This window comes from Theropithecus gelada, chromosome 11 (genome assembly GCF_003255815.1).
Source record: "Theropithecus gelada isolate Dixy chromosome 11, Tgel_1.0, whole genome shotgun sequence".
Classification (NCBI taxonomy): Eukaryota; Metazoa; Chordata; class Mammalia; order Primates; family Cercopithecidae; genus Theropithecus; species Theropithecus gelada.
The window spans coordinates 9,902,012-9,916,502 of NC_037679.1; the positions used below are offsets into that span (position 1 = coordinate 9,902,012).

At 40.7% G+C, this 14,491-nt stretch overlaps 1 protein-coding gene across 1 annotated transcript in view; it reads left to right on the plus strand.

The window, feature by feature from the left end:
* The window catches only part of DIP2B (disco interacting protein 2 homolog B), a 259,279-nt gene that overhangs the window by 201,325 nt on the left and 43,463 nt on the right, over window positions 1–14,491 (plus strand). The window contains exons 14-21 of the mRNA XM_025402060.1: window positions 326–390; window positions 2,665–2,758; window positions 3,254–3,373; window positions 4,791–4,905; window positions 6,060–6,199; window positions 6,798–6,934; window positions 11,485–11,565; window positions 13,762–13,889. Of these exons, the coding sequence (XP_025257845.1) occupies window positions 326–390; window positions 2,665–2,758; window positions 3,254–3,373; window positions 4,791–4,905; window positions 6,060–6,199; window positions 6,798–6,934; window positions 11,485–11,565; window positions 13,762–13,889 (880 nt within the window). The remainder of the gene's footprint in view (window positions 1–325; window positions 391–2,664; window positions 2,759–3,253; window positions 3,374–4,790; window positions 4,906–6,059; window positions 6,200–6,797; window positions 6,935–11,484; window positions 11,566–13,761; window positions 13,890–14,491) is intronic.

The window sequence follows — 14,491 nt, forward strand, 5'->3', positions numbered from 1 at the left end:
CTCTACTAAAAATACAAAAAACTAGCCGGGCGTGGTGGCGGGCGCCTGTAGTCCCAGCTACTCGGAGGCTGAGGCAGGAGAATGGCCTGAACCTGGGAGGCGGAGCTTGCAGTGAGCCGAGATCGCGCCACTGCACTCCAGCCTGGGTGACACAGCGCGAGACTCCGTCTCAAAAAAAAAAAAAATAAATAAATAAAATAAAATAAAATAAAAGAAAAAACAAACAAACAAACATCAAATCAGTTGTTTATGAGAGGCAAGTGACATGATTTTGCTACTTAACACTAAACATGATTTCTTTGTCTTCCTATTTTTTCTATTTTAGGGGAAACAATAGTAAATGTCTTAGACTTTAAGAAGGATGCTGGGCTGTGGCACGGCATGTTTGCGGTAAGCTACTCGGATTTAAGGCCCTTAGTATAAATTGTGCTTGAGATAAGGCCAGCATGCTGTGTAACTGGAGCATCTCTCAGTGCTTGTTTGAAATTTAAGTCCCTTAAAGGTCAGTAATATTTTCCAGAGACTATATAACCTTTCCATTGGACAGAATGTTTTGAATGACTGCCATGCATAAGCTGCATGCTGCAACTGAAGAAAAGTAACAAGGTAGATGGGGTTTCTTCCCATCAGAGAGGAACAGGTAGCATACTATGGGTGTTAGACAAAAAAGGTGACTTCCTTCCAGGTCTGGGCTTCAAGGCAGTTTTTATGGAAGAAGTGACAGCTGAGTTGGACTTTGAAAAATAGGTAAGCTTTGGACATACAGAAATTTTGTAAGGGGATATAGAGGTAGAGAGAGGGGACACTTCAAGTGGCAAAACTACCTTATATAACATGCCATATAGGTGGAGAAAAAAAATACAGGGTTACCTGAATTGTAAAGGACCTCAGAGAGCATCTAGTCCCACTTACTTGATACTGCAGGAGCTGGAAAAGCATGGGAAATGAATCATGAGGGAAGAGGAGGTGGATCCCTTTTCACCCAGAACCCTCGGAATCTTCGTTATGTTTACTTTCTAGCTCTTTTCTGAAAGCTTTCCCATTTTCTTCTTTATCAGAAGTTAAAAATCCTTTTGAGGAGTTAAGAAGAATCTCTTCTCTGTGATACCAAGTGCAAGATAGGGACATGTGTGAAGAATTAGTTATAAACACCAGTCTTTTCCTGAAACCAAAAGTTTCTCACCAGAGCTAGAAACTTGGAGAGAGAAAATAGTGTCTTGCAGTGATATCTTGGTTTCTTTGGGCAAATTAGAGAGTGAACAAAATGGCTAATCTAAATACAAAGGCTTGGTTATTCTACCAGGCTGGGTCTCTTTGGGGACAGGGTGTCAGGTATGCTTGATTGGAGTGGCAGGAGAGACCCTAAATTGCATGACCCCTCAACACCTTCAGCTTTATCTAGCAAAAAAAAAAAAATTAACAGGTGTAGGCAGGACCTCCCGTAAGAAACAGGGACATTTTGATTTCTTGCTTTGTGATGCCCACCTACCCCTTTGTGGCATGTGGCAAGTACGAACATGATAAAAGCATTAAGTGGGTTGGAGGGCAGTTTGGCAGAGTCTGTTAACATTTTAAAAGCATATACTACAGCTGGGCACTGTGACTCAGGCCTGTAATCGGCAGCACTTTGGGAGTCTTAGGCAGGCGAATTACCTGAGGTCAGCAGTTCAAGACCAGCCTGGCCAACATGGTGAAATCCTGACTATACTAACAATACAAAAATTAACTGGATGTGGTGGTGCACAACTGTAATCCCTGCTACTCGGGAGGCTGTGCAGGAGAATTGTTTGAACCCAGGAGGTGGAGGTTGCAGTGAGCCGAGATCGCACCACTATACTCCAGCCTGGGCAACAGAGCAAGACTCTGTCTCAGATAAATACATACATACATACATACATACATACATACATACATACATACATACACCAGTCCCAGCTACCCTTGAGGCTGAGGCAAGAGAATCACTTGAGTTCAGGAATTGGAGGCCAAACTGGGCAACATAGTGAAAGCCTTGTCTGTCTGTCTGTCTGTCTGTCTCTCTCTCTCTCTCTCTCTCTCTTTTTTTTTAAAAAGCATATCCCATGTGACAGCAGTGCTACATATCCATATATGGAAATACTTGCATAAGCCCAGGGAAGGGAGTAGGAATGTGCTTCTTGAAACATTTTTTGTAGTAGCAAAAAATTGTCATTAATAGGGAAATGCCTAAATAATTGTGATGTAGCCAAACAATGGAATACTGTGCTGCAGTTCAAAAAGAATTATGTAGATCTCTTGTACTGATATGCGTAGATTTAGCTCTAAAACAATTTAAATGAAAAAAGCAAGTTACAGATATATATATAATATGATGCCTTTTATGTTTAAAAATACTTATATGTTTCTATGGGAACAAATGTCTATGAAAATGCATTGAAAAAAGATTGGAAGGGTATCTGTCAAATTTGTAACTGATTATCTCTGACGAGGAGAGGAGGGAACCAGGTTGGAGGGTAGGTGTTAAAGGAACTGCAATCTTATATTTAATATTTAAGATTGTTTTCAAAGAGCATGTATTTGAGTATTACTTGTATAATTAAAATTGCTAACAAAATATCAACTCAATTTTAAAATACTAAGTATGTATTTTGTATTGATTACTTTTCTTATTTCTTTGTTTTTCAGAATGTAATGAATAAGATGCACACAATTAGCGTACCCTACTCTGTTATGAAAACCTGTCCTCTCTCTTGGGTCCAAAGAGTACATGCTCACAAAGGTAGTCACCCGCAGCATCTGAGCTTTAATTATGTGACTGTTTGAATTAAGATTTCAGGGATTTCAGAGAATTTCAAATTGCCCTTGTTAGAAACATTTCTATGCCCCTTTCCCTTAACTGTAGAGTTCAGTTACTACAGAATTAGGTACCTTACCTGTTCATCTCACTGTTGTCCTGTCTTAAGCATTGAGATGAATTTTTTCCAAATGCGAGCCTTGAATTAGATTTGAGTGTCTTGGTATTCACAATTTCCTTGGCTGGGATACTGTGACCTGCCTAGAGGGTCTCAGTGAACAGAAATTGTAGGTCCAGTCAGTTGTCTAAATGTGATAATTTCTGCCTCTGAGCTGTTGGCACGATCTCTTTGAAACCTTTTTTATTTTCTCCAAGCAAATATCCTGATTCCCCAAATACGTAAAAATGTCTTTATTATGGTATATTACATACGTACGAAATTTATTGTGTATGTTAACTTCATCCCTTTTGAATTTATAGCCAAGGTAGCTTTAGTAAAATGTCGGGACTTGCACTGGGCTATGATGGCACATCGGGACCAAAGAGACGTGAGCTTGAGTTCCCTCCGAATGTTAATTGTGACTGATGGAGCTAACCCCTGTGAGTATTTCTGCACTGTGGGTCTGGGAATATCCTGTGTTTTGATAGATTAGGGGTTTTTGCCCTGTACTAAGATGTAATTCACATACTGAAAAACTCACTCATTTAAGGTGTGTAATTCAGTGGTTTTGGTATATTCACGAGTTGTGCGACCATCATTACAATCTAAGTTTAGAACATTTTCATCACCCAAAAAGAAACCACATACCCATTATCAATCACTCCCCATTTTTCCCCCTGCCCCCAGCCCTAGATGACTGCTAATCGATTGCCTGTCTCCCTAGATTTGCCTCTTCTGAACATTTCTTGTAAATGCAGTCATACAGTATGTGGTCTTTGTGATGGGCTTCTTTTAGCATGTTTTTCAACGTTCATCCATGTTGTAGTATCTGTCAGTACTTCTGCATTCCTTGTTACTACCAAGAAATCGTCCATTATATAGTTATACCACATTGTATTTACTCATTCATCTTTTGATAGATCTATAAGCTTTTAAACCATTCTTTTTGGCTCATTCATGTATAACCTCTTTCTGTCATGTAACTGGGTATTCCTGTGTTACCTGCTTTCCTCTACAAGCCCGCAAATCCTGATCCTTCACACAGTAGAATCAGGTAGAGCACTACGCTATTTGTCATAATGGACTTTTGTCCATAGTCACATTGATCATCATAGTCTAAAACACAGACATAGGCTTGACCTTAATATCATATAGAAGGTGGAGCTAAGCCAATATTAAATTGCACTGCCTATGACAGTTCCTCAGGAAGAGTTGCTAAATTATAAACTGGCTGCATGTTGCCTGCAGTGTTATCTCTGATACTGATTTGTCAGTCTCATAGGAGCACCCTTATTCCAAGGTGTAACTTTAAATAGTGTCAGTAACCTTTTATGGACTGGATGAGCATTAATTTGTCCTTGAAATATATCAAACCATCTCACAGGGACAGTAAAATATTTGTGTGGAATTAACAATATACAATATGGGTTCTCATGAGAAATAAGTATGTCAGCTTTCTATTATTGTGGTTTTTTGTTGTTTTTTGTTTTTTTTTTTGAGACGGAGTCTAGCTGTGTCGCCCAGGCTGGAGTGCAGTGGCGCGATCTTGGCTCACTGCAAGCTCCGCCTCCCAGGTTTACGCCATTCTCCTGCCTCAGCCTCCAAGTAGCTGGGACTACAGGCGCCCGCCACCACACCCGGCTAGTTTTTTGTATTTTTAGTAGAGACGGGGTTTCACCATGTTAGCCAGGATGGTCTCGATCTCCTGACCTCGTGATCCACCCGCCTCGGCCTCCCAAAGTGCTGGGATTACAGGCTTGAGCCACCGCGCCCGGGCAGCTTTCTATTCTTTACTATTTTCCTGCAGTAATGAAAATCACAATTTCAGCTTCGGGTTGATCTGTTCCAACTCCTTAGGGTCCGTGTCATCCTGTGATGCCTTCCTGAGTCTGTTCCAAAGCCATGGACTGAAGCCTGAGGCCATCTGTCCGTGCGCCACGTCTGCTGAAGCCATGACTGTAGCAATCCGCAGGTACTGTTCAGGATGTCAGATGCTCTTGATGTATGTTACAACTTGGATGAAATGTACAGTATTTACCAGGAGATGACAAAGGGGTGTTAACTAATTTTCTGAGTAGTTTCAAGCATCTCATTTTTCCCACTCTTGCTCAAAGTGTATGTAGTAAACTGAAAAATTTAATATAATTTTGTATTTGTGAATTAGCTCTTTTTCTGTGCCATTTTGCTCTTCGGAATCCATAGCACCTTAGATTAGAAATAGACTGTTCCTGTTTGTAGCTTAAGTATGGATAGTGTATCTGTAGTATACTCAAGACTATTATATATGTAAGTATCAGTGAACGTGTGTGTGTGTATATAGATATACTTTTTTTTTTTAGATAGGGTCCCTCTTTGTCACCCAGGCTGGAGTGCAGTGGCATAATGATGGCTCACTGCAGCCTCGACCTCCTGGGCTCAAACAGTCCTCCTGCCTCAACTTCCTGAGTAGCTAGGACTACAGGCGTGTACCCCCAAGCCTGGCTAATTTTTAAATTTTTTTGTAGAGATAGGTTCTTGTTATGTTGCCCAGGCTGGTCTCAAATTACTGGCTTTGAGCAGTCCTCCTTCCTTGGCCTTCCAAAGTGCTGCGGTTGCAAGCATGAGCCACCGAGCCTGGCCTAGTACGCAATACTTGATGATGATGATAATAAATGACCATGTTGCTGGTTTATGTGTTTACTACACTACACTTTTTTTAAATTTAATTTTTTAGAGATGGGGTCTTCCTCTGTTATCCAGGCTGGAGCACAGTGACATGATCATAGTTCATTGTAGCCTCAACCTCCCAGACTCAGATGATTCTCCCACCTTAGCCTCCCAAGTAGCTGGGACTACAGGTGTGTGCCATCATACCCAGCTAATTTTTGTATTTTTTGTAGAAATGGGGTCCCACTATGTTGCCCAAGCTGGTCTTGAACTCCTGGCCTCAAGCAATCCTCCTGCCTCAGCGGTTGCTGGGATCACAGGTGTGAGACACCATACCCAGCTCTAATTTGGCATATTTTTGGGAGAGAAAATGGAGAATTTTTTTGGTATTGTAGCCAGAGGAAATTTATCTTCCTATGTATTTGTATTTTTCTCTTGATGTTATTTCATTCACCAAACTTGATGGGTTTTTCTTTTCAGGCCTGGAGTTCCAGGAGCCCCTTTGCCAGGAAGAGCCATTCTCTCAATGAATGGATTGAGCTATGGGGTAATACGGGTCAATACTGAAGATAAAAATTCAGCACTGACAGTCCAGGATGTGGGGCATGTAATGCCTGGTGGTGAGTTGTGAGGAGCACCATTTGGTTTTTCATAAAGATTTGTCATCAGAGATAATAGAGCCTGATAAAATACAGAATCTCAAACCAGGACTCCTTAATTCAGTACTTAACTCATTTAATTTCTCAGAGCCTCTCTAATAGTTAAGTCATCATAATTATGCCGACCTTCCTGCAGTATTGTATGACTTACCAATTGTGAATGCTTCAGGTCCACTTCTTTACCTGGAAGGCCAAATACTAGAGATATTAAAGTTATCTGGTTTTCACTGTGATTGCCAAGCCATTGGGACTGACAGAAAATTAGAGCATACTGCTTCCATGAGTGTTTTGAGTTTGACCTGCCTAAGGGTAACACCTCATTCATCTAACCTGTTTATTTGGGCTTTGCATTCATCTTTAATATGTCGCTGTCTATACAAGCTTTACATTTCAAATATACTTATGTAGTTTCAGGTTTATGTTTAGCATTCCTGTTTGGTATTTTTACTTAATGCTACTCAGTAAAGGCAAGACTTTCTTGGGTTCACAGGATGGAGTTGTTATTTTACAAAGGTTTTCTAGAATCTTTGTCCCTTAACCTGTATTTTCTGTACGTTAGGGATGATGTGCATTGTGAAACCAGATGGACCTCCCCAGCTCTGCAAAACAGATGAAATTGGAGAAATCTGTGTTAGCTCCAGAACTGGAGGCATGATGTACTTTGGGCTTGCCGGTGTGACAAAAAATACATTTGAGGTACATGATATTAACATTTCACAGGGAAAATGTTTGGTGAGGTCAGAATGTTACAAGGGCAGATCCCCTGGTTGATGGGACATAGCATAACATGTGGTTGAGAGTGTGTACTCTAGAACTAGACTTGTCTAAGTTCAAATTCTGACTCTGCCAGTCACTAGGTGACCTTGGGTGAGTTGGTTAACCTCTCTGTGCCCCAATTTCCTCATCTTTAAAATGTGAGTAATAATTGTATCTATGTCATAGGATTGTTGTGAGCACTAATTGAGTTAATGTTTTATAAAGTGCTTAGAAAGAGTATCTGGCATATAGGAAGTGCTGTTGTGTATCTGTTAGATTTTTAAAAAGGGTAAGATGAGCTGGGCATGGTAGCTCATGCCTGTAATCCCAACACCTTTGGAGGTTGAAGTGGAAGGATTGCTGAGGCCAGGAGTTTGAGACCAGCCTGGGCAATGTAGCAAGATCCCATCTCTACCAAAAAATTTAAAAAATTAGCCAGGCATGGTGGTGCATGGCTGTGGTCCCAGCTACTCAAAAGGCTGATGCAGGAGGATCCCTTGAGCCCAGGAATTCAAGGCTGCAGTGAGCTATGATCATGCCACTGCATTCCAGCTTAGGGTACAGAGCAAGACCCTGTCTCAAAAACACACGCATGCATACACACACACACAAAGAAAAACAACAAAATAAAAAAAAAAAAAAAGCGGTAAGAGACCTCACAAAAATTCACTCTGGTGAATTTACCATGGTTTGAGCTTTGTAAATTCAAATTTAATTTCAAGAGTAAACTCCAATTTTGCTTAGTTACTAATTAAAAATGAAGACTGTCCTTTCACAGGAGTCAGATTGCTCATATTATTCAGTCTTTCAGTCAGACAAATATTTTTTGAGCACCTTTTATGTGTCTGGTAATGTTCCAGATGCTTGGGGTTCATCAGAAAACAAAACAAAGCTCCTTGTGGAGCTCATGTTCTTGTGGGGCCAGCACATTCTAGCTAAACTAGCACATGGTTTTCCAGCAGGCACTTCTGCATGCGAAGCCAGGTTGTAATGGAAACTGCCTAGTGAACCTGGAAGTCAGAACAGGGGCAGTTAATTGTCTACATTTAATCATTGGAATTAACCTGTCTCAGGGTACATTTTAGGGACCAGAGAAATTCACCATGCCAGGCGTGGGCATTCATAAGCTCTTCAAGCATGTGTTTACTGCCAGTCTCTTGCTTTACTTTCCTAGGTGATTGATTTACCTCCCTTGAACATGTATATACATTTAACTAATTTAAATCTCACCCTATTTATCTCTGTCACCCAGGCTGGAATACAGTGGCTCAATCATAGCTCACTGCAGCCTTCAACTCCTGGCCTCAGATGATCCTCTCATCTTGACCTCCCAAAGTGCAAGGATTACAGGCATGAGCCATTGCGTCTGTAATTTTTCTTCATTGACTTTTCCTTACTAAAAACAAGAGCCTCAAGCAGTGTTTGAAGATACTGATAATATTTTATTTCATTGCCTTTCCTATGAGGCAGTTCCCTAGCCAGAATTCTCAAGACTTAATACCAAACTGCTAGGCCTCTAGAGATGAAGAAAATTTGAAGTCTGCAGTGTAAATTTCATGATAGTGAAGTAGAATAAAAATCCTACCAGAAAGGACAAAGCTAGTATCTGGGTTTTCCAAATTAAAGTTCCCAGTATTTTTCTTCCTGGTTTCTTGCCTTTAAATCCTGAGAGAGTTTACCAATGTAGTTAACATTTCACTGGAGAAAAGATCTTGGTTTTGAATTTGTTTTGTGGTTTTGGGGGTTTTTTTTTTAGGTGCAGCCTCACTCTGTCACCCAGGCGGAGTGCAATGGCGCGATCTCGGCTCACTGCCACCTCTGCCTCCCGGGTTCAAGCAATTCTTCTGCCTCAGCCTCCTGAGTAGCTGGGATTACAGGTGCCTGCCACACCCCTGGCTAGTTTTTTTGTATCTTAAGTAGAGATGGGGTTTCACCATCTTGGCCAGGTTGGTCTTGAACTCCTGACTTCAGGTGATCCACCCTCCTCTGCCTCCCAAAGTGCTGGGATTACAGGTGTGAACCACCACACTGGGCCAAGATCTAGTATCGACTAGTTAGAAAATAAAAATATTTTATAAATAATGCTAGCAGGGAGAAAAACTTTTGTGACATGTATGATAACAGAGAGTTGATTTTCCATCACTCCCATGTGCTAGCTATTTGAGGCAAGTGAAACTCACTTCTTCATCTGTAAAATGGAAATACTAATGCTGTTTCTATAGGATTAATTTGAGGATTAACTGTAAAGCAAGTAAACTGTGCCTGGTACTGATAAGCATTTCATGATGTTATAATTATTATTTTCTATAAAAAATAAATCTTAAAAATTATCCAGATGAGGCTGGGAGCAGTTGCTCATACCTGTGATCCTAGCACTTCGAGAGTCTGAGGTGGGTGGATCACCTGAGGTGAAGAGTTCAAGACCGGCTGGGTGTGGTGGCTCATGCCTATAATCCCAGCACTTTGGGAGGCTGGGGCAGGCGGGTCACAAGGTCAGGAGATCGAGACCATCCTGGCTAACATGGTGAAACCCCATCTCTACTAAAAATTCAAAAAATTAGCTGGGTGTGGTGGTGGGTGCCTGTAGTTCTGGCTACTCGGGAGGCTGAGGGAGGAGAATGGCTTGAACCCAGGAGGCGGAACTTGCAGTGAGCCAAGACTGTGCCACCGCACTCCAGTCTGGGCGACAGAGCAAGACTCCATCTCAAAAAAAAAAAGAGTTCAAGATCAGCCTGGCCAACATGGTGAAACCTCATCTACTAAAAATACAAAACTTAGCTGGGTGTTGATGGTGGACGCCTGTAATCCCAGCTACTCAGGAGGCTGAGGCAGGAGACTCGCTGGAACCCAGGAGGCAGAGTTTGCAGTGAGTCGAGACTGTGCCTCTGCACTACAGCCTGGGTAACAGAGCAAAAAACTCTGTCTTAAAAAAAAAATTATCTGGGTGCTGTGGTTCACACCTGTAGTCCCAACTATTCTGGAGTGTGAGATGAGATCACATGGGCCCAGGAGGTCAAGGCTGTACTGCAGCATTATCGCGCCTGTGACTAGCCACTGCATTCCAGCCTGGGCAACATAGTGAGAACTCATCTCTTAAAAAAAAAAAAAGAAAAGAAAGGGTAGGGGGCAGCTATCAGGTAGAAAAAATAGGTAAGAGACATGAATAGGCTACTCACAAAAGAAATACAAATGCCCAGAAAACAAAGGAGAAGAAATTCAGACATACTACTTATGAAATGCAATTAAAGCAATAATGGGATTAATGTCTACTGTCTTGAATTTAAATACTTTTTTTTAAGTCTGAGTATGGTGGCTCACTCCTGTAATCCCAACACTTTGGGAAGCCAAGGCAGGAGGATTGCTTGAGGCTAGGAGTTCAATACCAGTCTGGACAACATAGCGAGACCCATGTCTACAAACACATTAAAAATTAGCCAGGCGTGGTAACGCACACCTGTAGTCCCAGCTACTTGGGAGGCTGAGGTGGGAGGATTGTTTGAGCTTGAGGCTGCGATGAGTTATGATTGCACCATTGCACTCCAGCCTGGGCGACAAAGTGAGACTAATCTCATTTAAAAAAAAAAAGATTTTTTTTTTAATGAATTAACAATGGAATATATTTTTTGGTACTTGATTGGCAAAGTTTGGAAAAATGGATCGCACACAGTATTAGGCAGGACATGGGAAAAACCAGACATTCTAATATGGTATTAATGAGTGTAAATGGATACAACGGTTTTAGAGGCCAGCAAATTAAAATTGAAAAGACTGATGTCTTTTGTACAGATGCATAAATGAATACAGCACTATTCATTAAAGCACCTTTATAATAGTGAAACATTAGAATGGCCTATCCAGCTGTAATAAAAGACTGGTTACATTCTAATAGCTACCATTTCCTGAATACTGACTCTGGGTCAGATACCATACTTGTTTCTGCAAATCTGTTTGCATTCCTTAATCTTTACTCCAAGCCTGTGAGAGGCACAGAGTACTCCATTAAATGGCTGCAAAACAGAGGTTCAGAAAAATCCAGGCACTTGCGCAAAGTCTATGTTACTAGTAAGTGGCAGAGCCAGAAATTGAATTGACACCAATGACTATGCTGTCCTGTCCCCCATGAAATGGCATATTACAGAGCTATTTTACAAAGTGGGCTAAGTCAACTCTTACTAACTTGGAAGGGTATCTGAGATATACTTTGTAGAAAAACAAGTTGCAAGAAGTATATTATCTGTTTGAAAAAAAAACTCAGTACATTTATTTATATATACATATATTTATATATTTATGTATACATGTTTATATCTTCTTAAAAGTCCAGAGAGATAATAAATTGTAATTATTTGTTATCTCTTTAAAAGGGATGGAATTACTGGATTCACTATTATATTACTTTTTCACTGAGCATGTATTTTAATAACACTTTTTAAAAATCACATATACTTTCTAAGAAAATGCAAAGTTTTTCACTTCATTTTGTCTGTTAGGTAATTCCAGTGAATTCTGCAGGCTCTCCTGTTGGGGATGTGCCATTCATCCGATCAGGATTGCTGGGCTTTGTAGGGCCGGTAAGTGATGCTCTCATGTTGATTTTGTTACATTTGATCCAAATATTTGGACTTTAATTCACAGAACAGAACAAGTTCTGATTAGTCCAAGAGTGTTACAGAATCACTTCACTTATATTTAGAGCAGTTCTTGTAAGGATGTCGTAAAATGAGTTAGTGTTTATCATTTCCACTACCCAGATTCATTTGACTCCTTCAAACTAAGACATTTTTTATTTTCTTTTTTTCCCCACTGAGGTCAGAAGACATAATGAGACATTTTTTTATTTTCAGAACTCTTTTCACTTATTCTCACTCTCTCTCTCTGATTTGATTAACATGTAGCAACAAGTTAGAGCGTGCTGAAAAAAGTTATCTTCAGTAGCAAAGACAAACTATAATACATAGTGTACAGAGCATCTTCATGTAAACGACTGGCACTATGTGATGTGTAATAGTAAATCCTCTGAGTGAAAACAGTTTGGGCTGGGCGTGGTGGCTCACGCCTGTAATCCCAGCAGTTTGGGAGGCCGAGGTGGGCGGATCACCTGAGGTCAGCAGTTTGAGACCAGGCTGGCCAACATGGCAAAACCCTGTCTCTACTAAAAATACAAAAATAAGCTGGGTGTGGTGGCGTGTGACTGTAATTCCAGCTACTTGGGAGGCTGAGGTAAGAAAATCGCTTGAACCCTGGGACGTGGAGATCACACCACTGTGCTCCAACCTGGGCAACAGAGCAAGACTTCATTTCAAACAACAAAAACAAACTTGATGAGCCTGAGGATGGCAGAGATCTAGGTCATGGAGGGGCTTTGCATGACATCATGGGAAGTAGGATTTTATTTTGTAAGTAATAGTCATTATTCCTAACTAAGCCCATATCCCTCCATTCATCTCTAATTACCTCCTACCCTCTCTTCTTTTCCACTTAACATCTTCAGTCATATAAGAGATCTAATTTTATTTTATTTCTTCGTTGCCATTTATGGAGGGGCAGGGTGGGTGAGGACATAGATCTAGGAGAATCACTCTTGACTTTTTCACTTAGCACCAGGAAATTCTCAGAGACCCACCTCCTTTTAGCTTACAGCTCCATGATTGAGGTCCAAGATGGAGCTCCAAGCCTCTCATCTGCATTCCAAGAAACAGGGAAAGGTGCAGTCCTCTTCTTTAAAGGAAGATTCCCTGAAGCTGCTGTGCAACACTTTCTCTTATTGGTCTGAACTAGTCCTACAGCCACACCTAGCTGCAAGGGAGACTGGAATGTAGTCTTTATTTTGGTCAACCATGCCCAGGTGAAAATTATCCTACTGTGAACAAAATGGAGAAATGGACATTGAAGGAATGGCAGCGACTGTCTCATTCTCTTACCAACACCATAGCTTTTCAGCCTCTGTTGGAAATGGCTGCTTTTTTCCTGACATACAGGTTGAACCAGTAGCTTGTTGAGGAGATGGGTTATGTCTTACACGGCCCAGTCACTGTGTAGGGTACATTGTGCTCAGTAAATCAGTGAGTGACATTCACATGGAGATAACTACTAGGTAGGTGAATATATGTAAATGGACTAAGAAATTTAGGAATTCTGTAATGAATGAGAAAAGTTAATTTGTTGCAAATGAGTCTGGGAAGATTATACAGTGATGCTTTTGGGGATTTGATAGTAGTTCCCTGCTGCTCTGTTTTCTTATTGGAAAAGAAAGGCACCTACTGCGTTCCTTAGACCTTTCTTTATTAGCTTAGTTCTAATCTTGCCAGATGGAAACAGCATCACCCTTACCAACCTGAAGCGGTCATTCTCCTATTTAAACTGTTTTAATCTCCTCCAGATTCCAATAGTAAATGAATACATTTTTCTTCCTCTCTATCCTCTGAATAGAAACATAAGCAAACTAACACATAAATCATGGCTCGGAAAATCAACTATGCTTGGGTGGAATCCTAGTTGTTTTCTTATAAAGTTCCTCCCTAAAATAAATATGAGTAAATTCCCTTCTTAGGTATCCTGTGAGAACTCATTGGCTCTAAGATGCCACTCTTTTCCCAGCTGATTTCAGAGATATCAGGGTGTGAAACGGTTTCTCTAGAATCCACAAAATATGGCAGTTGCCTTTTTAATACTTTTTAAATGAGATTTATTTAAAGGCGGGAAGTTAAAAGATGTCTGTTTCATTGTTTAAATCATGGAAATCAAGGCAAATCATCATTACCTTTCAGGGTAGTTTGGTGTTCGTGGTTGGGAAAATGGATGGCTTACTGATGGTTAGTGGTCGGAGACATAACGCTGATGACATTGTTGCTACTGGATTGGCTGTAGAGGCAATAAAGACTGTTTACAGAGGAAGGTGAGTAGTACAAAATTCAGATGTTAGCACCTTTTAATGGAATCTAAATAGATCTTCACATAGTGATTTCAGTTGTATTTTGTCGGTTCTCTTTCCAAGTGATCAGATTGTTTTTTTTAAGTATTGCATAAGCCTGGCTTTTTTTTTTCTTCTTCTTCTTAGCCTGGCTTTTAATATATATTTCACAACATCTGGTTCTTCAGCTGTAACTAAGAGGATTAAGATGCAACTATATCCTCTACTTCAGATTTAAAGTATTACCATTTGTTGAATCCTGAGGACTGAGGAGAATTCTAAAACATTAACTTCCTACATTTCTTCAATGCAAAAGTAGTGCCATTCAGACTAATTGAGATAGATGCTACTCTTTTTTTTTTTTTTTTTTTTTTTTTTTTTTTTTTTTTGAGACGGAGTCTCGCGCTGTGTCACCCAGGCTGGAGTGCAGTGGCGCGATCTCGGCTCACTGCAAGCTCCGCCTCCCAGGTTCAGGCCATTCTCCTGCCTCAGCCTCCGAGTAGCTGGGACTACAGGCGCCCGCCACCACGCCCGGCTAGTTTTTTTGTATTTTTAGTAGAGACGGGGTTTCACCATGTTAGCCAGGA